The following is a 21,478-nucleotide window of genomic DNA, read 5'->3' as shown; positions in this document are numbered from 1 at the left end:
AACTTTATATAACAAATTTTGCTTAGAGTTAGTACCTCTATCCAATTATGGGGTTATTTTTAATAAGATAATTTTCACCCTCGAGAAGGGGTGGCATCCACCCCCAGGGTAAAAGCGCAAGTTGGCACCATGTCACCTTTGTTCATTGAGATATCCTCTAACCACTCACCAATTTTCATCCAAATCGATGGAGGTCCAACGAAGTCGGAGGTAATAGCTCATATCCACCTTCAGTGACTGCACTAGTTACGTAAACCAGGACCAGCTTTACTAGTCTTGGGCCCACCTTTAAAAAAATTATTACCCCTCTCATAAGACCTTTTTTAATTAGTTATTCATATCGAATCGGGCAATAGAGTTTTCTAAACTTTAGTGCGTTCCACAACTGGAGTACCCTTAAAAATTTGCCACACAATATTACCAGTAAATTGTAAGTATTTTTATCAAACAATCCTGCAAAAATCAGCTGTATGGGTATAATTTTTATGACTATTTATGATGCGTGCACTATGGTGTTACTAAGTTTAGAAACCTCTATATTTACGAAACGCCCGCCTCCCGAAAATTTCCCGAAATAAAAAAGTTGTCCGATTAGACATGAGTAACTGAATAAAAAAGTCTCGGTACTATTACCCATATGCGCGCCAATGGTGAATATAAAATTCTTGATTGTATGTCAATAAATCCGCAATAACTACGTCTTAAAACTCACCAAATTTCATTTGCATATCTCAACCGGTTTTACAGCAATAAATAAATCGTCAGTTTGTAAGAAAAATTTCAACACCCCCTATTTCGGAAACGAAGCATTTGCGGTCATACTTTTATGAACCAAAGTGTCATTATCCTTTCGTGCAGAATTACCCCTTAAAGTTGGCCATACTTATTTAAAACACTCTGTATTGATGAAAAACATGGCTAGTTGTTAGATTACCGAACTTTTTTATGATCCAACATAAGCGAATGAATCAAAAAACATAATGTTGAGAAAACATGAGGCTGTAGTTTTAATTTCAGTATTTTATAAATGCCAACTTTGGGTGATGCGAACTTTGAGAAAAAAAGACAGTTTGATTGGTACATTCCGTATACAATTAAAATTTACCTGTTTAACAACAATACTATTAACGCGATATTATTTAAGAATAAGGATATTCTAACGGATATTCTATAAGGATATTCGTACTAAAAAAATCACTTAAATCGGATAACAGGTTTAGTATATTTGAGACATCAAAAATGGCGATTTTTAAGGTGGGCGGTTAATACCCCTGGCTAATAATTAACTGGGTGTAACTGGGTTAATATCCCAAAAAATAAAGCCGAAAAATCACTTGAAAAATCTAATAGTTACTGGAAAACATTGCTAAACGTAATAGGGAACTTGCACATAAAAATATTTTTGCATAAAATTGTTAATTTATGTTTAAAAATATTATGTTTAAAATATTACGTCTTAATAATTAATAGTTTACATACAATAGTTGATAATAGTTGCGCTCCCAAATTTACCATTTCAAACAACTTCAAAAGCGCGGGCTGGGGTCTGACGTCACCAACCATGATGTTTGCTAGTGCTCTCGTTTGGCTAGTGCTAGACGTGCACTCTGAAGACAATATTTGAAATTTTAAAGATCATTTATTTATAATAGGTATTGTTTTTAGTTTACGGAAATACATTTTTATTTTACAATTTATGTATCTCAAATGCCAAATTACATTATAAATTTATGTAAGTACATACATAGATACTACTAAAAAATTACGTATAACAAGAATGGATGTTTTAATAAAATATATGAATAGGCATAAATTTAGTTTCAAATTTGAATTTCATTCTCACATAAAGAAATAAAAATATTTTATGGATAAAACTTTATTTTATCAAAGTTTTATTCCATTTATTTTTAATAATTAGCAGAACCAAATAGATGGGGGAAAATATTTACACTCCAAAAGTCTTGTACTATACTAATCAAACTGTCAATAAGACATGCGTCATATTCTATCCAAATATTTATAAGTACATTTTAAATTACTTTCAAAGTATGTATCTGCTACGCAAAAAAAACACTTATTTTTTTAAATAGAAACATTTGCAACTACTGTACTTTTGCATTGGTTATTTGGTTGATAGATTAGATTTTGGCTCTCGGTCTCGATTTTCTACCAACAAAACTTTTTCAATCCAAAACGTTTGTCCCTTATTATAATTAAATTTCCGAATACATATATTTCAGTCGTAATATTTTGTAATAAACAAAACTAAAACCTATCATTTATAAATATTATAGATTCATAACAAAGAAGAAAAAAAAGCTTAAAAATAAACAATACAATATCTATTTCAACACCTATTTACAATATCTATTTCAACACCTGATCAATTTCAGTTTGAAATTAATAAACTGATTATGGACTATACCTACAAGAACACAACTAATACCTTGGAATTTCCAATTAAATACGATTAAATGGAGTTAATACAATCCCCAAAACAACCTTTATTTCTTTTGAACTTTTATTTATACAATCGACTTCTACGTAAAGGTAGACTTCCGCACCAAGCGACCGAGACAGGAGACCGCGACAGGCCACAGATAGGTCGCGATTAGACGATAGTTGGTCGCTGGTCTCGGTCGCGGGCTGCAGAACTACCCTGATATAATTGCATTGAGAGCAGTCGTGGGGAGACCTCACCTATCTGTCGCCTGTCGCGGTCTCCTGTCTCGGTCGCTTGGTGCGGAAGTCTACCTTAAGAGTTTTAAGTGAATGTGAATGAATTTGTAGACAGTGGGTCGTGACGTCAGACCCGTTTCGCGTCTCTGAAGAAATTTGAATTTTACAGCATTTTCAAAGCTGCGTAATATGCGTTTTAAGAGTTTTAAGATCATGTTACCTTATAATTTTTAATATTATTCTAATATTTAAAAATATATGCAAGTTCCTTATTATTCAAGTCCACCTCACGTAAGGATAGAGCCAAAGAAAGAGGATATGATGATGTTTTTGATTTTTTATAGCATGACATCTATTCTTGTTTACGGGTATTTTTCAGATTATTTTTTTCATGCTCTATATTTTACAATTTTTTATTTCTTATTTTTGGTTTATAATATAATTACGATTTTTTGTTATATATCCGGTCTTATACAGCATCCTCCATTTCTCGCATCCTATTCGCCATGCTTTTCGATCACGAATATCTTCCTCGTTGAATTGTCCACTGAATTTTCTATTTGCATTCTTTCTTTTATTTCATCGTTTGCGATATGCTTTAGTTTAGATATTCTGCAGTTTCTTCTAAGCGCGTCCATTTCTAAAACTTGAAGTCTTTTATTTTGTCGGTCTTTTACTTCCCACACTTCGGAGTTGTAAGGACAATTTCTTCCACGATAGTTTGGTAGATTCTTTTCTTTGTCTGATTTTGCAGTCCTTTACTCCACCAAATGCCATTTATAGTCGGTTCGCTAAACTCAGATACAAACTGGCAAGTGATTTTAGTCAGTAATTTTGCCAATTTGGTAAAATTGTCAAAAACTAATAACTAAATGGTTAATAATTACTAAATAGTTAGTAATTTTGCCAATTTTGGCAAAATTGGCCAAAAACAAAAGAAAATACATACTAAAATCACTAGCCAGTTGTGTCTGAGACTATAGCTGTTTTATAGCTTTTCTTCCTTGACTTATTCGATATATCTATATCTTGATAGCATGTGGAGTTTGTGTCAAAAATAGAACCTAGATATTTAAATTCATCACGATTTTTTGTTGCCATGATTAATATCGGATATCCTAACTTATCGATTATTATTATTTCTCTCTTTTTTGACTTCGTTTTAAACCCATTAGCTAAACAAATTCCCTCACTTATTAAGAAAGTGATTATTAAAATGATAATCTAAAAAAGGAAATATTACCTGTGTGCTATTGTTAGAACGGTACAATTGGCAAATTTGTTTCGTATAGTAGACTGTATTAAAGCGTCTGTTTTTGGATCAACATTGGCTGTAGCTTCATCCAAAACAAGGATCTTATTTTTTCTGACTATAGCTCTAGCCAAGCACACGAGTTGACGTTGACCCAAACTAAGGTTTGATCCTGCTTCACCGATTTTGCTTTCTAAACCCATTTCCATTTCGGAGACAACATCTAAAAAATTAATTAAAAATACTATATGTATAAATTAACCTATTAACTAGCTGACCCGGCAGACTTCGTACTGCCTCAACAGATAAAAACAAACTTTTGTATACAATAAACTTAAAATAAACAAAAGGGATTCGTAATTAATAAACAAAAAATGCTCGATGTGAATGAGCTTTTATTATTATTTTTAAATAATTACACATGATGTTTGAAGTAATAAAATTTAGTCAGAAGTAACAAAATAAAGTGTGTAGTGCAACATTTAGAATAGAATAGAATAGAATAGAAATATGCTTTATTGTCATGAAAAATTTAACAATTTTATAGACAAAGCTTACAAGAATCATAAATAAGAACAATAACAAATAACAAATACAATTTACTAAAATGATATAAATCGTCTATATAAATAAAAATAATAAAGAGAAACAAAAAAAAAACAGTAACAATCTATTGCAAAATTTAAAAAAAAATTTTGCAAATTGCATATTCTACCTTAAGAAATTTATTAAGTTAAGTTAAGCTGCTGCATATGACACTCAAATATAGATTAAGATTATACTTATAAATAAGAATACTGTACTTTCTTAGTTATTGGTTAAGAAACTCTGCTGTTGAATAATAAATATGGTCTTTCAGATAAATAGGCTTTAGTCATTTTACGGAACTTGGGGAAAGATGTTGCAGATTTAAGTTGTAGAGGGAGATGGTTGTAAAGTTTTTTTGCAGAATATAATATAGATTTCTTTACTAACTCACTGGACGGGATCGGTAAATAGATGTCAAAGGTAGAATTTCTGGTGGAATAGTCATGTCTAGGTCTTGCTGGAAAGACATGTAGATGTATTACGACTTTACAATCTTAAATTTGTTTATCTTATAATGAATGTAACAGCTTTATTTTATTTACATTCAAAACAACCCTGTATTTATAATTGGGATCGGGGTTGTCAAACTATATAGGTGTTGATTAATCAAAATAAAATTAAATTAAAATTAAATATCATTAAATAAAAATAATAAATAAATTAAAAAAAAATAAATAAAAGTAAATAGAATCTAATAAAAATAAAAATAAAATTTATTAAAATGAAAAAATAAATAAATAAATGGAAATAAAAAACCAAATAAAATAAAATAAACGAAAATAAATAAAATACTTAAATTAAATAAAATTAAAAAAAAATAAACAAAATTAATTAAAATTAAATAAAATTTTATAATTTGCTGCTTGTTCTTTTCGTGTTCTCAGAAATTTCTCCTGCTTGCAGTTCGTCAGAAAAGTTCGGTTTAGAGATATTTTTTGAAAATTTCCAAAAATTAAAAAATTCATATGTTGCCTAATTTAAGTCCAAAAGTAAAACAGTTGCACTTTTCTTCGATGAAATTTGTTCCTCGTTCTTCTTCTGTCCTCAGAATATTTCAACGGCTTACAATATTGTATTTCGGACACCGATTGCGCTAGAGAAAAAATGTTAGTACGGTTCTGCTCGGAATTCAGCAAGGAGTCAACCTACTTAATTTCGTATTTTTCACCTCATTATTATGAGAGTTATGGCATCATCAGCAACTCCCGTTATGACGTACGGGTATGAAATATAGACAACAACCTACACCCAGACCGGTCGAATATATCTGCCCAATTTCATAAAAATCGGTCAAGTGGTTTCGGAGGAGTATGGCAACAAACACTGTAAAAAGAGCATTTTATACATATAGATGTAACATTTTTGGTGGCTACAAACTGGACTATATATTCTTCTTTAAGTACCGTGCCCAAATTTTTAGGCGTGGGTAGCTTCCATAACAATTTGCCGATATCGTTCTCGATCTTGTGCGGCATGTAACAATTGATCTGCTGATAAGCCAGTCCATTGACGAAGGTTTCGGAGCCATGAATATTTTTTTCGACCAATTCCTCTTTTTCCGTCGACCTTTTCATTGAGTATTAACTGCAGCATCCTGTATCTGCTACCTCTCATTATATGCCCCAGATATTCAAGTTTTCTCTTTTTTATCATCTTCATTAAGTCACCTTCGCCTTGACCTACTCTGTTTAAGACTTCTCTGTTTGAAATGCGTTGAACCCAAGATATTCTGAGCATTCTACGATACGACCACATCTCAAAGGCTTCTAATTTGTTCATCATGTTAACCTTCATGATCCAGGTTTCACATCCATATAGTAATACAGGATACACATAACATTTTAGGAACTTGATTCTTAGTTGTAAATTCAGCTGAGGGACTATATAAAACCGTATAAGCCTTCCCTGAACTTCCACAAATAATTAAACATTAAAATTAGCCAAATCGGCCCAGTCATTCTCGAGTTTTAGCGAGACTAACGAACAGCAATTGATTTTTATATATAAGATAAATCTTACAGCGACTACGTTGCTAATTAGGACGTCTTATTAAGTATACAAAAAGAAAAAGAGCTGTTAACCACAATAAAACATCCAAAATCGATTATCTAGGTCACATCATGAGCAACAGCGAAAAATATGAATCACCATCATAAGTGGCTCGACAATCCGTTGTGGACCTTGGCCTGCTCGCAAACGAGTCGCCACTCCTGTCAATTCCTGACAACTTCCCTCCATCTTCTCACACTTAGAATCTTAATGTCTTCTTCCACATCATCAATCCATCTTCTTCGTCGTTGTCTTCTACTTGTTGTACCCTCTGGTTTTGAAAATGTTAATCTCTTCGTGTATTCGTGATCTGACATCCTAGCAGAGCTTGGACCTTCTCTCCATTTATGTTGATACCATATTCGTTCAGAACTGCCTTCTTACAAGTATGTTCTAAAAGCATCGTGAATAGCTTTGGTGAGATGGTGTCTCCTCGTCGTACTCCTCGCTGTATACAGATGTCTCTATAAAGCTTCTTTAATTGGAGAAAATTATATAATTGTCCATGGATGATAGAGGAGATTCTATGCATGATGAAAGACAGAAAAAAGACTAAAGGTCTTTAGTAGAAAAAAGACTAAATACGTGGAAAATATTTTAAAGATATACGAAGTAACACTGGCATCACAACAAAAACCAATTGCGAATCTGGACCTCCACTTACAGTCGAAGAAGTAAGGTATGCCATCAAAAGTACCCAAGATGGCAAAGCAGTAGGCCCTGATAATTTTCATTCCGAATTCTTAAAACTTATAGACTACGACGGCATAAAATGGTTGACAAAAAATATACTTAACAATATATATGACACAGGCATAATTCACCAAAAATGGCTAGAATAAACTTTTATAAGTCTTCCAAAAAAACCCAATGCGAGAAAGTGCGAAGACTATAGAATTATAAGCCTTATGAGCCATTTACTTAAAACATTTCTAAAGGTCATTTACAAAAGAATATATACAAAGTGCGAGGAAAAACTAACAAGAACACAATTCGGATTTCGTGATGCTCTGGGAACACGGGAAGCCCTTTTTGCTGTACAACTGCTATTTCAGAGATGCAGGGATGTAAATTGTGATATATACGTATGCTTTATAGATTACCAGAAAGCATTTAACCGAGTAAAACATGACAACTTAATAACTCTAATGCAAGAAATTGGAATTGACAACAAAGATCTGAGAATTATCAGAAACATTTATTACAATCAAACGGCCAAAATCAAAATAGAAGACCAGTTAACTGATAAAATTGCAATATAACGAGAAGTACGACAGGGCTGTATTTTATCTCCACTACCATTCAATATTTACTCCGAATGGGTATTTAAGGAAGCTTTAGACGGTTGTGCGAAGGGAGTATTAATAAATGGTGAATGAATGAATAATATTAGATATGCAGATGACACCATAGTTTTTGCCGATAATCTGAATGATTTACAGATATTAACAAATCTTATAACAGAAGTCAGCAACAGATACGGACTAGCTCTAAACATAAAGAAAACCAAATTTATGACAATTAGTAAAAAACCAATACTAAACGCTCAACTTACAATCAACCAACAGAATATCGAAAGAGTTGAGCAATATACATATCTGGGTACGAATTTAAATAGCCAATGGGACCACTCGACAGAAATTAAACGGCGAATAATAAAAGCGAAAGCAGCATACGTTAGAATGAGACCCATTTTCAACGGTCGAGACATATCATTAAAAACAAAATACCGTCTGTTGAAATGCTACATATTCACAGTTCTGCTCTACGGAATGAAACCGTGGACACTAACTGTTGCATCTATGAATCGGCTCGAAGCTTTAGAAATGTGGTGTTATAGGCGCATCTTACGTATATCCTGGGTTGACCGAATTACTAATGTGGAAGTCCTGCGTAGAATGGGGAAAGAGTGTGAAATTCTCATAACTAGACTTAGGCAAATATGCAAATTGTATATTTTGCATATAATGCATAAAAAATGCAAAAATGTCAAATTTTGCATATTTTTATAAAAGTGAGCATAAAGTGCATATAATTTGAAAATTTGGTGTTAACTATATATTTTTATATTTAAACTTACAGATAGCATGAAAATTGCAATATTTAATTTTGTTTTATAATCACTTGGTATTCAAATTCTTGGTATAGTAACTAATAAAAGACAGCGGCTTATAGTTTTGTCACGTTTTGTCCTGGAATTAAGGGTTTGTGTTTGCCAGTTTATGTCTCTAGGTAAAAATTTTTTATTTTGACGGTCAGTTTCACTTGGTTTCATTTTCGTTGTAAAATTGGAGGCGTATACAACGTGTATTTCTAATTGTGAATCATTATTGTGCTTTGAAAATGCCGAAAATAAGCAATGTTTCAACTTGGATAAAACAGTACAAAGAGCTATCTATGGATATGGATAAAGTTTATTGCATATGTTGTGGCAAAACCGTAAGTACATACGTATTGTTTTTTATTTTATTTTAAAAATTTACACGGTGGTACAAACAAAGATTATAAAATTGGAGATTATGTTTAATAAAAGTACCGACACAAGGCTAGTTTGCAATAAATCGATGTATTTTTTCTTTTTTCAAGCATTTTTTAAACTCCTTGCAATAAAAAATAGGATACCTATTTAAAATTCACTCTTCAATAGTCTACTGAATTCAATAGTCTACTGAAAGGTCGCTAACATTTTTTTTTCTAACAATTGCATAGTTTGCTTTAATTTTGTTAAAAACAAAAATATATTATATATTGGACTTCATTAATTAAGTGCTTTTAATTTATGCTCACAGTATTTGTTCTTTAAATGTAAACAGAAAAGACCAAGAGCCTCTTGTAAATATTTGTGGATTCTTCCTTCTTGCCATTTCATGACATTTTCAAGATTACTACACCGATTTTTATTTGATTTAATTTAAATATTCTAATTGTTATGCAAAAACGGTTCATTTTTAGTTTATTTCTACAATCTTAGGTTTTAAAAATGCGTACAACTATAGAATATTTATATTCTTTTTTAGATTTCATTTGAAGAAAAATTTCAAATAGATCAGCATGTCAGAACCGGAAAACATTTAGCTAAAAAAGTAAAAACCACATTCGGTGAAAAATATCAACCTTCAGTGTCCAAGTGCTTTCAGTCAAGTTCCAAAAAACAAACCGAACAAGAAACTTTTAACGAAGACTTGTGTCGTGCATTAGTATCTTCTAATATACCGCTTTCAAAATTATCTAATGAAAACTTTAGTTCTTTTTTAAAAAAATATTGCAAACAAAACATTCCCAGTTAACGAACTCTCAGTGAAGAAATAATGTCAATTTGTTATACTCCTCAGTTATCCACAACATAAAAGCCGAAATAGGTAATAATTACCTTTACATATGTGTGGACGAGACCACTGACACGTCAGGAAGATACATTGTGCACTTATTGATTGGTGTACTTAGCGATGAAACTTTTCCAAAATCGTATTTAATTTCCTGTATGCAAGTGGAAAAAACCAACGCTCTAACAATATCACGGTTTCTACAAGAAGCATTAGCAAACTTTTTTCTTCCTGTTGCTGTGCCTAATGATAAATTATTGCTTATTTTATCTGATGCCGCACCATATATGGTGAAAGCAGGATAAAATTTAAAAATATTTCATCCAAACTTAATACATGTCACTTGTTTAACGCATGGAATAAACAGAGTTGCGGAGGAAGTAAGAAAAAAATTTCCACTAGTTAAAAGTTTAATAGCGGGCATCAAAAAGGTATTCCTGAAATCACCTGTAAGAATACAATGCTACAGAGATATGCTTCCTGCTGTTCCACTGCCACCGCAACCCATTTTAACACGTTGGGGAACATGGTTGAAAGCAGCTAATTTCTATGCTGATCATTTTGTTGATTTAAAAAAATAATTAACCTTTTAACAGATGATAGTTGCCAATCTTTATTGGAAGCTAAGCAAGCCTTCCAAAATAACATTCTCCAACAGCAACTGTCATTCATAAAATCAAATTACAGTTTTGTCCAGAAAACTATAACTCAATTAGAATCCTCCAAATTATCATTGTTAGAGAGTACAGTTTTAATAAAAGAATATGAGTCATTGTGTCAAAACGTTAAAGGTACTAATAGAAAGAAAATTTTTCAAAAATTTAAAGTAAGCATGGAAAAAATAGTGGTTACCAGGTTCTTTCTGAACTGGTTCAAGTACTAGCTGGGGCATTTTCCGAACCACTTAATTTAGAACCATCTATTATAGTAAATTTTAAAAATGCCCCAGTTACATCAGTTGATGTCGAAAGAAGTTTTTCTATTTAAAAATATATGTATTCAGATAGAAGCCATAAGTTTTTATTAGAAAATTTTGAACATCATTTTTGATAATCTATTGTTACCACAATTCAAAATAATATTTATATGTTACAATAATTGTATATGTTATGTATTTATAATATTGTAAGTATTTTTGTAAATAAAAAAATATTGTAAATATTTTTTATTACATGCATATTTCCTAGATAAATATGCATATTTTTCATAAAATACTGCATATTTTTGCATAAAATACTGCATAGTTATACGCACATGTAATGAGAAATCAAGAACGTTACGGCCTTCTCCAACTGATTCTCCAAGGGAAAGTAAATGGTAAAAGTGGACCGGGAAGAAGACGCTTTCCTGGTTTCAAAATTTACGAAAGTGGTATAACACGACTACCACTGAACTGTTCCTCGCTGCGGTAAACAAAGTCAAGATAGCTATGATGATCGCCAACATCCGGAACGGATAGGCACTTTAAGAAGAAAGATATAATTGTCCACATCAACTGAATTTGGTATAATATAATATGGAATTATAGCCAAAATATGAGCCAAAACATTTTAATAGATTTTAGAATAGTTATAATAAAAACCATCTTACCCTTTAGAGCTACTTCTTCTAGAGCTCGCCATAGGTCTTTATCATCGTATTCATCCATAGGATCTAAGTTTGATCGAACTGTACCAGAAAATAATACAGGTGACTGGGGTATAATAGCTATCTTTGAACGCATACTGATTAAGGGGATATCACTAGTACAGATTCCATCAATCAATATCTTTCCTTCAATATCTGTTAATCTAAAACAGTAATTATATAAAATCGGTGTAGATAGTTCCAAAGATATATAAAATCAGTTTGGATTTAATCCAATTTAATTGAATCTTATTATTAAATATACAGTGTGATGCAAAATAACGGAATAAATTTCGTTATTTCGTAAGCCGGCCACTTACGAAAGTCCTAAGGAAAATCTACTAATTTACTAAGTAAAAAGAAAGTTACTAAGTAGTAAGAAAGCTACTAACGAAAAATCCCGAAACAGCTCTATTGTTATTTTTAAATTATGATTTTTGGTGTATGTATCATACAGGTGACGTCATTCATCTGGGTAAGATGGCATAATCGATAATTTATTTAAAATGAGAATACGGGTAGTGTAATAGTTCATTTGAAAGATTATTCAATTTTTTATTCACTAATATAAACATTGACATAATTATTTATAAAGAGTGTCAAAAAATTGTTTTTGAATTAAATTAATTGGCAAAAAAAGAAGAATGTACGTAATTTATTTAATTTAAAATACATATTACTGCTGTCAGAAAACAGAAAAAGTAACGTTTATTTCACAAATAAACATTGCTTTTCGCTTAATTTCAATGGTAAAGCTGCCACCCACCTGACTCTTTGTTGGCAGTTTGAACATTTAATTTAGTGAAAAGCAATGTTAATTTATCAAAGAAACATTTTTTTCTGTTTTTTGACAGCAGTAAATTGTATTTTAAATTAAATAAATGACATAAATTCTTCTTTTTTATCAAATATTTTAATTAAAAAAATTTTTTTGGACACCCTATATAAATAATAATATTTGTATTCCTGAACAGAGAATTGAATAACCTTTCAAATCAGCTATCACTCTACTCTTATTCTTATTTAAGAAAATCGTCGATTACATCATCACGCTCAGATGGATAACGTCACTAGTATGATATATATACCAAAAAATCATAAATTAAAAATTAAAAAAGAAAATTCTCATTCTCCAGAAAATGAATTTATTCTAACCTAAACGTTCTTACTGTATATCTATCTTGGTTTTTGGTTTTTTTCTTTAAACTACGATTTACTATTTACTGATATCAACTATTTTCCTGAAAATCAAAAGCTTACCTGAAAAGAGCAGAAATCAACGTTGATTTTCCCGCTCCTGTTCTTCCTACAATTCCAACCTTCTCCTTAGGTTTAATCTTAAAAGTAAGATTGTTCAAAACATACGGTAGGTTTGTGGCATACCGTAAATAAACAGATTGGAACTCAAGCATGCCATATTCTGGCCATTTTTTGGGCGGTTCCTTTTGTTTCTCAAGAGATTCTTGTTTTATATTAATGTAATCAAGGACTCTTTCCACTGACGTCATCGAGTTGTCCAATTCGCTCCATTGGCGCATGCCCCATTGGAACATGCCTGTTAAACTTATGGCTTGGGTGACTGCTAGACCTACGTTGCCGCCATAAGCTAACAAAATTTTATATTATTAGTAACATTGTCAACTATATTCATAATAAAATTATTAGAAAAATATACATCAGGACCTTTCCTTCTATTTGTGTAACCATCTCAGTTGCAAAAAGAGAAATAAATAAATTGCTGGTGAAGGAACGTAAAATGCTTCAGGTGATATATGGCACTTGCAGTGACCGCGTGACGGGTGTAGACTATGATGGGTAGGGCATGTGATATGCAGTAACGAATGCCTTATAAACAGTGTGTTATATCTGGAAAAAATGAGAGTGAGAAAATGGAAATAGTGGCAGAGTACCGACAAATATGGAAGGCAATAGTAAAAACGTCTGCAGTAAGATTAATATCTTACAAATACTTAGGATCCTAAAATATTTAAGAAGTATCGAAATACATATGTACTCTATTTAGTTAGAGAAACCCAAACATTTTAATAAACTTTTGTTTTCGTTTTAAACTGGATCACACATTATGCGTATTATATATGTCATAACACTTTCTGTTAACCTTGTGATATAAGCAAGCTTGAATAGTAGGTACACACTACACACTTGACCCTCTGCCCTCTATTGACCATGCCATTGTGTCATATATAGGCCAGAGTAATAAGCCAAACATATGCCCTGTTCGTGACACTTCAGCAGCCAGGGTATTAAAGCGTTTTTTCAAGAGGTAATACCTATAAAAATAAATTGTTAACTATTTTCTGCGTAGGATCTGGCGGCCATTTTTATTTATAAATAATTTAGTGTCAAAAACACCCTTTGTTCCTTTTTTACAACTCAATGCAAAACAGTGAAACTTATAGTTTTTTTAGTACAAACATCTTCGAGAGTATGGAGAAAGCTTTAGGTAGGTATATAAAATTTTTATATACTCATTTATTGTTAATATTATAATTGCAAAAAAGGTCGAAATTGCAAAAAAATTAATTTCGCAATAACTATTGTAAAAATTAGTATTGAGCTTTGAAATTTTCGTCAAATAAGGGGTTCTTTGGTGCTTAATATGTGACAAAAATTTCTAAGCGATTCATTCAATTGTTTAAATTTTATTCAAATTGTTTGTTTATCCCAGAGAGCTTTTTTCTCAATAACATAAGTCAGAAAAAAATTATTTTAGAACCATTCTACATTCGACGGTTAAACTGCAAAACCTCGTAAGTCGATTTTTTTTGGCCATTATTACTTTTATATTTTGTTGGTTTATACTTGGTTTACCCCAGAGAGCTTTTTTCTCAATAACATTAGTCAGAAAAAAATTATTTTAGAACCATTCTACATTCGACGGTTAAACTGCAAAACCTCGTAAGTCGATTTTTTCGCCATTATTACTTTTATATTTTGTTGGTTTATACTTTTACATATCTTTTAAACTAGAAAAGCTTGTAAGTCAATATTTTTAATGGTACTAGCGACATCTACAAAAACCTCATAAGTAGGGTTTTAAATTACAAAACCTGGTAAGTTGCATTTTTATGAGACAAAACCTCATAAGTTTAATGATAGTTTAAGATTTTAAGTAACAAAACCTCGTAAGTCGCTCTGTGACAAAAAGAACAATATTACTGAATTTTACTTAATGGTAATGGAATCGTTACCTAAAAAGTACCCTACACACAAAACGAATGAGTTGAATCTTACATAAAGAAGCCAAAATGTTTTTCGTCTCTCCTCTAAAGTTACATAAAACTGACTTACGAGGTTTACAGTTTAACCGTCGATATTTCAAATGAAGGAGCATGAGCTAAACTTTCATATTGGTTTAAAAAACGTGAATAAAACATGAATTTATTAGTAATAAATAATTATGCAAAAGTATCGTCAATTTTTCCTTATAAACTTTTTGAATTACTTTTTTCAAAACAAATCTATTTTTTACCGTGTTTTAGGTGCACAACTCTCAAGTAATGTTATGTATATAATAATTGATAAAAAACGGGTCTAGGACGCTTCATCGCCGCCCTTTAGATCCCGCCAATTCATCGCCGGCCGATTCATCGCAGGCCCATTTTACCTCCAGTCAGTTAATCGCTACCTGATTTATTTCCGAATTTCAGACCAATTTTCTACAGTTACATTTATTATTTATTTTTAATATTTATTAGGAATTCTAGGAAATGGCCTAACCTAACCTAACACTACATAAATTTGAACATATAAATTTCTACAAAGGCCATTTAACACTACAAATTTAGTACTATTTAGCATAATATTTGGGGGAAGTAGAACAGTAAGTATATTAATTTTTTTTTTTAATTTTCATACTGTTTGAACTGAATTTAAAGTCCTGTCGTGTCATCTCCCATAATACAAAATCATCTGAATAACTGGCGAATAAACGGACGGCGATGAAACGAACGGCGATGAAACGGATGGCGATGAAATGGACTGGCGATGAATCGGCGGCATCGAAAAGGCAGCGATAAAGCGGTGGCGATGAAACGTCCCATTCCGTAGAAAACTGTAATACATATATACATATATATATATATATATATATATATATATATATATATATATATATATATATATATATATATATATATATATATATATATATATCATAAAGGAGTACGACCGTCAATTCCAATATAACAAAGGAGCACTCGTAAGTGTAGGGTTTTATCGGTCAAGTGGGTGAAAAAAGAGACAAAGAATTCAGCTACTTCATCTATTTATTGAAGACGTTTCGTCTACTGCTCAGTAGACATCATCAGTTCATCTACAAAAAGAGTGGTATAAGAAACAACATCCAAAAGAGAGGTAAAAAAGCACTAGCGTTTATATATATATATATATATATATATATATATATATATATATATATAATTTATTACATAAAAAAATAAAATGTTTATAAGCAAAAATTGACGATACTGTTGCATAATTATTTATTACAAATAAATGCACTTTTTTATTCACTTTTTTAAATCAATTTGAAAATTTAGCTCATACTCTTTCATTTTACATCTGTAAAATAGGTCTAACATAATTTTTTCTGACTTATGTTATTGGAAAAAAGCTCTCTAGGATAAATAGAATTTAATAAAATTTAAACAATTGAATAAATCGCTTTGAGATTTTTGTCACACATTAAGCAACAAAGAACCCTCATTTGACAATAATTTTAAAGGAAAACCTGTCATGGAAAAAACCTTATTACCCTGAACTAATAGAATAGAATAGAATAGAAATATGCTTTATTGTCACTAAAAATTTTTACAATTTTATGGACAAAGCTTACATACAGTCAAAAGAAAACATAATATCGACGGTGGAAAAGCAAAACACTTTAAGCGACATTTTGGTCAAAAATGACATTTATATATCACTGAAATCAGCATTTTTTTTTGCGTCGATTGGTAATAGTTTCATCACTCTCTGAGGACTTTGATGTCGCTTAAAGTATTGCAGTTTTGTGAATCATTTTTTATCATCGATAATTGTACCGACACAAAATTTTGTCAATTTCCGTATAGGTTGCTCTTAAGTTAACACCCGTTTGATATATTTGGCATTCCAATTGTTTATGCTTTCCCTTTTTAGCTAGCGAGAGGTGGTGAAATTGTTTTTCTTTACCCTGAACTATGTTACTAATAATACTTAAAGTGTTTTTCTGTGTTCATACTAGTTAGTGGTAGGTGACTTAAATTATTTTTCCTATCTAACATTTATTGCAGATCGCGTATTTAATGTGTTTTCCTCATATTTTCAGAATGGGTTGAATGGCGTTCAATTTGTTTTGCAAGATGTCTAATAAAATACGAAGTGTCGCTTAATGTAACGTATAAAAAATTATCACAAATGTTTTTAAATTAACCGACAGCATTACAATTTTTATAAATGGCGCCTAAATTGTTTTGACTTCAATTGTAAAGGATGTTTAGTGTCGTTTAAGATATACATTTTTCTGGTTATTTAATTAACGTGTCGCTTAATGCAACGTTTTTTTAACGAATTTTTTGCAAGTGACGAAGTTATAAATAGAAGTGCCAATCAAAGGTCGCTTCAGTCAGTGATCAGCCGTTACGGGGAGATATCACGTTTGTTGAGACTTGTCGATAAGGTTGATAGTAGAACCGAGTAAGTAAATGATTACCTTTTGTTTATTAATTATCTTAAAAGTATCGGATTTATTATTAGTCTATGGTATTATTTTAAATAGAAAATAGTTGTTTATCTATTAAACTTGTCATACTTATTCATTAACTGCCTAATTCAAAAACTTTTTTACAGTTACGTGATGATGGACCGTAGGAAGTTTTATAAAAAAGTAATATCCGAATTCTCTCAGGTACGGGCTAAACGTAAATTATCCTTCGAAGACGAAATAGCATCAAACCCTACACAGGAACAACAATCTTCGGAATTAACTTCATTATTGGATAATAATCAACCCTTGACAAGCATTGAAAATATGGGTGATCATGTTTCATCTTCTAGAATATTTTATAAAAATCATCAGTCAATAAGTAAATTAGGTATGTATTATATTTAATAATCATTTATTCACTATATTTACCATTGTCTGATTTTCACTCCACTTTCGCCTATGTTGTCATCTGCCTTTATAAGGATAAAAGCGGCTTTTGTTTCTAATAAACGCATTGGTGGGATTGAAACGTAGGCGACTACCTGTTATATTTAAAGTAAATGACGAGTGTTTATTGTTTGGACTAAATTTTTCTTGAGATATGTTATGAACACAAAGCTTCTCTCTACACAAGTACTAATGGATACAATAGTTTGAGAAATAAATTGTAGTAATTTATTTCAGAAATACACAAAAACACCGATGTCCCACAAATAGAATGTTTGCAAAACAATAATACCGATGGCCATAATACTGAGACTCCACCAACCTTGGAAGGAATAGGTTCGTATTGGAATTTGTTATTTTCAATAATATTAATTTGCAATATTCAGCTAGTTGATAAAAGATAGATGATAATTTCGTATTTTAAATATCATTTTATAAAAGGGTAGACGATACACTATAGCAAACATTATCATTACACGGCTCTGAAATGCTCAACTTGCGAACGTTTTGGGTGCTTCATTTGTATGTACATTCAGTCTTTCTATTATTCATTCTTGTTATATTAGCCCTATTATGAAATATAAATAAAATATCATCTCTTTTATTTCAGTTGACACTGTTGCAGAGTTTCAACGGACTATTGATAGCAATGTAATTGATAGCAATGTAATAACGAACACAATGGAAAATTTAGTCGCCAAAGATGCTGCTTCTGATCCTATTAATATTAAGCAAAATACAAAACAATCCAAACGACCCAGACTTAACAAAAAGACATATTGTGAATTTATCTCCGATAATGAAGACCCGTTTTTTACTGATGGTTCTAGTTCGTGGAGTGATACAGGTAACACGTCTTCAGATACATCTACCCATAATAAGAGGCCTAAGAAAAAGATAGTCAAAAAAACACAGAAGGTAAGTAAGGAGTTAGCCAGTAAAACAGATGATATTGACATAGTTGGCGAAAAAGGTAAAAGAACAAAACGAATAAATTATAGAAAGAATAGAAAGGATCTTAAAAATAGAGGTCAAGAGTATACCCGAGCAGATGGAACAATACGTTCTAAAAGAGAAATTAAACCTAATCCTTGTATCGGGAAAAAATGCGGCAATGGCTGCCAGAATGTAACCGAAGAACGAAGATTGTCATTGTTTCATCATTTTTGGAGTTTGAGTAGTGCTAGACAACGCGATTGGATTGTAAATATGAGCCGACGAAATTCAATCAAGAGAAAACGTTCAAAAGATAGTGGGAAACGTTCTTTTTCGTACGAATATTACATTAATGATAACGAAGATAGACGAAGAGTCTGCCAGCAGTTTCTACTTAACACCCTAGATATTACACAAACTTATGTACATTATACACTAACAAATTCCATTGAGGGATCTGCAAAAGATGATCTAAGAGGTAAAATTATACCTGCTAATAAAACTAAGGAAACTACACGACAAAGCGTTATAAACTTCATCAAAAAGTTGCCAGCACTGCCCTCTCACTACTGTCGAAAGGATACTACTAAACTTTACTTACCAGTAGAATTTAGGAACCAAAAAAATTTGTACCGTATTTACAAAGGCGAGAAAACATCCGAGGGAATAGACTATGTCAGTGAAAAAAATTTTTTAAACATATTTAATACTGAATTTAATATAGGCTTTCATATTCCTAAGAAAGATAAATGTCTCAAATGTATTAAATTTGATGCAGCAAACACTGAAGAGAGCAAAGCAGAAAAGGAAGACCACCTTATGGAAAAGAAAGCTAGCAAGGAAAGGTACAGTTTTCATCGTGAAATGAGTCAGAAACGCACAGATTTAATTTGTACATCTTTTGATCTTCAAAAGGTATTGAACACTCCCCATGGCGAAAGCATGTTACTCTATTATTCAAGGAAATATGCCGTATACAACTTATGTTTTTATGAAAATGGCAGCAGAGAAGGCTTTTGTTACATCTGGGGAGAAACTGAAGGAAAACGAGGGAGCAATGAAATTGCTTCTATTATCCAGAAATACATAGATCTAGTGGATGCACGCATCTCAGTGAAACACCTCATACTGTATTCCGATTCATGTCCCGGACAGAATAAGAATAGGATCATTTTGTCAGCCATTCATAATGCGCTTAAAAACTGTGAAAATATTGTAAGCATCCAAATGAACTACTTGCTCCCGGGACATACAGAGATGTCTGTTGATTCTATGCACTCTGTTATAGAAGGCGCTGTAAAAAATACTATTGTATGGGCCCCTTCGCAATGGGCTACAGTTTGTCAGTTAGCTAGAAAAGAACCAAAGCCTTATAACATCAGTTATTTGGATCATACAGATTTCAAAGGTTATGGAACCTTTGCTGACAAATATTTTCGCGGTAATTTAACTGGAAAGATAAGCAAGATCAGAGTTGCTACTTTTAAAAAGTCTAAAATCAATCAGATGTCAGTCAAATATAGCATGAGATCCGATGAAGAAGAAGAAATTATTCCTATCATCATGGGAGGTATAAATTCAAAGGTCGTGGACCAATTGTACAAAACACCTTTGCCCATAACTAAAACAAAATATAACGATTTAAAAAAACTTTGTGATGATCAGGTGATCCCCAAATTGTTCCAAAAGGAATATATAAATTTACCTTCAGTTACAGGAATTGATACCCTCGCAGAAACGGATATAGACGACATTATGTAAAACTTTGTTTTAGATATTTAATTTTTGTTTTCATTTCACATCAGTTAGCCGTATATGTTTAATACCCAAACTTATTGTACACAAGATTTATCTTGTATAACGAGCGAGTTTTTGTTTTTATACTTTATTATATTAATATTATTTTCTAAACGTTATTTTATTTCTGATAACCGTCACCCTAGATATAGGTAAGTGTCGAATTAAAACTCTAGTGCAATAATTATGTTTAATAAGGTATTAGATGACTCATAATAATGTGCGTTTGTCGTTACAATTACTTCTTCAGTTTATTTTATTTTAGTTATAATAATAATGTTTTAAATTAAACTTCTTTTAAAAATATTAGTTTTTTTATTTTTTCCTTTACTTATTTAGTACAAGAATAGGTAGGTAGTTAATTTATTCATTGCCTAATTTTTATTACTTGTTAAAGTACTTAAGTTGTTTTTCTCGAGGCATTTTAGAGAGTATTGCGTCATATAATTTGTTCTGCCTAGCAGATATAAAAGTTTACCAATGCAGTTGAATTGTTTTTATGCATCTCATAATTTGGTAAGAGTGGTGGTTAATGCGTTTTTCCTTACCCAAATAAAGTGTCTATGTGTACATTAAATTGTTTTGCCTTATTTTATATTTTGACTAAAATCATTAAACGCCACTTATTTTTATTTATATCTATCATTCTAGTTTCTAAACTGGCCGTAGATAAAGAGTTTAAAAATTATGACATACCGTTATTTTTTGTATCGAAATAAGAGTAAAATTGAATTTTTAATGAATTTTTTTCGTAAAATTATAACTTTAATTGGCTCTCCTGTAAAGTTTAAAAAATGGCGCTTCAAGTGTTTTGCTTTTCCACCGTCGATATCAATAACAAATAACAACAAGTACAATTTACTAAAATAAGATAAATCGTCAATATATGTACAGTATAATATAAGATATAAAAGCCAAGACAAAAACAATTTATTGCAAAATTTATATAAATTGCAAACTGAACATACTTACAACAAATCTAATAAAATACATAAGGAACTGACAAGTTTATGCTACTGCGTATGAAACCCAAATTTCTTAGTTATTCATTCAGAAATTCTTCTATTGAATAGT

General features: G+C 31.2%; 2 protein-coding genes across 3 annotated transcripts in view; one reads left to right on the top strand and one right to left on the bottom strand.

The window, feature by feature from the left end:
* The window catches only part of LOC114325878 (probable multidrug resistance-associated protein lethal(2)03659), a 170,853-nt gene that overhangs the window by 16,240 nt on the left and 133,135 nt on the right, over window positions 1-21,478 (bottom strand). Inside the window, exons 12-14 of the mRNA XM_028274010.2 lie at window positions 12,778-13,123; window positions 11,482-11,681; window positions 3,923-4,154 (exon numbers count right to left, since the gene is read on the bottom strand). Of these exons, the coding sequence (XP_028129811.2) occupies window positions 3,923-4,154; window positions 11,482-11,681; window positions 12,778-13,123 (778 nt within the window). The remainder of the gene's footprint in view (window positions 1-3,922; window positions 4,155-11,481; window positions 11,682-12,777; window positions 13,124-21,478) is intronic.
* LOC126879174 (uncharacterized) lies at window positions 17,058-20,655 on the top strand. Of its 2 annotated transcripts, XM_050642209.1 has the most exons (4): window positions 17,058-17,214; window positions 17,368-17,612; window positions 17,909-18,007; window positions 18,282-20,654. In XM_050642209.1, exons 1-4 carry the CDS (start codon window positions 17,069-17,071, stop codon window positions 20,366-20,368), a joined length of 2,577 nt encoding a protein of 858 aa, XP_050498166.1. In that variant the 5' UTR covers window positions 17,058-17,068; the 3' UTR covers window positions 20,369-20,654. The 2 variants fall into 2 exon arrangements, with proteins under 2 accessions (XP_050498166.1, XP_050498169.1); XM_050642212.1 differs by lacking the exon at window positions 17,909-18,007 and having other exon boundaries at window positions 18,282-20,655.

Source organism: Diabrotica virgifera, chromosome 1 (assembly GCF_917563875.1).
Source record: "Diabrotica virgifera virgifera chromosome 1, PGI_DIABVI_V3a".
Classification (NCBI taxonomy): domain Eukaryota; kingdom Metazoa; phylum Arthropoda; class Insecta; order Coleoptera; family Chrysomelidae; genus Diabrotica; species Diabrotica virgifera.
Note: the sequence above shows the minus strand (reverse complement) of the source record. Positions and strands in the feature narration are given on the sequence as shown.

Excerpts from the sequence above, each read along its gene's own strand:
- LOC126879174 (XM_050642209.1), top strand. The coding sequence starts at position 17,069 with ATGCAACGTTTTTTTAACGAATTTTTTGCAAGTGACGAAGTTATAAAT. Across the intron at positions 17,215-17,367 it reads AAGGTTGATAGTAGAACCGA|TTACGTGATGATGGACCGTA; the intron begins GTAAGTAAATGA and ends ACTTTTTTACAG. Across the intron at positions 17,613-17,908 it reads TCAGTCAATAAGTAAATTAG|AAATACACAAAAACACCGAT; the intron begins GTATGTATTATA and ends AATTTATTTCAG.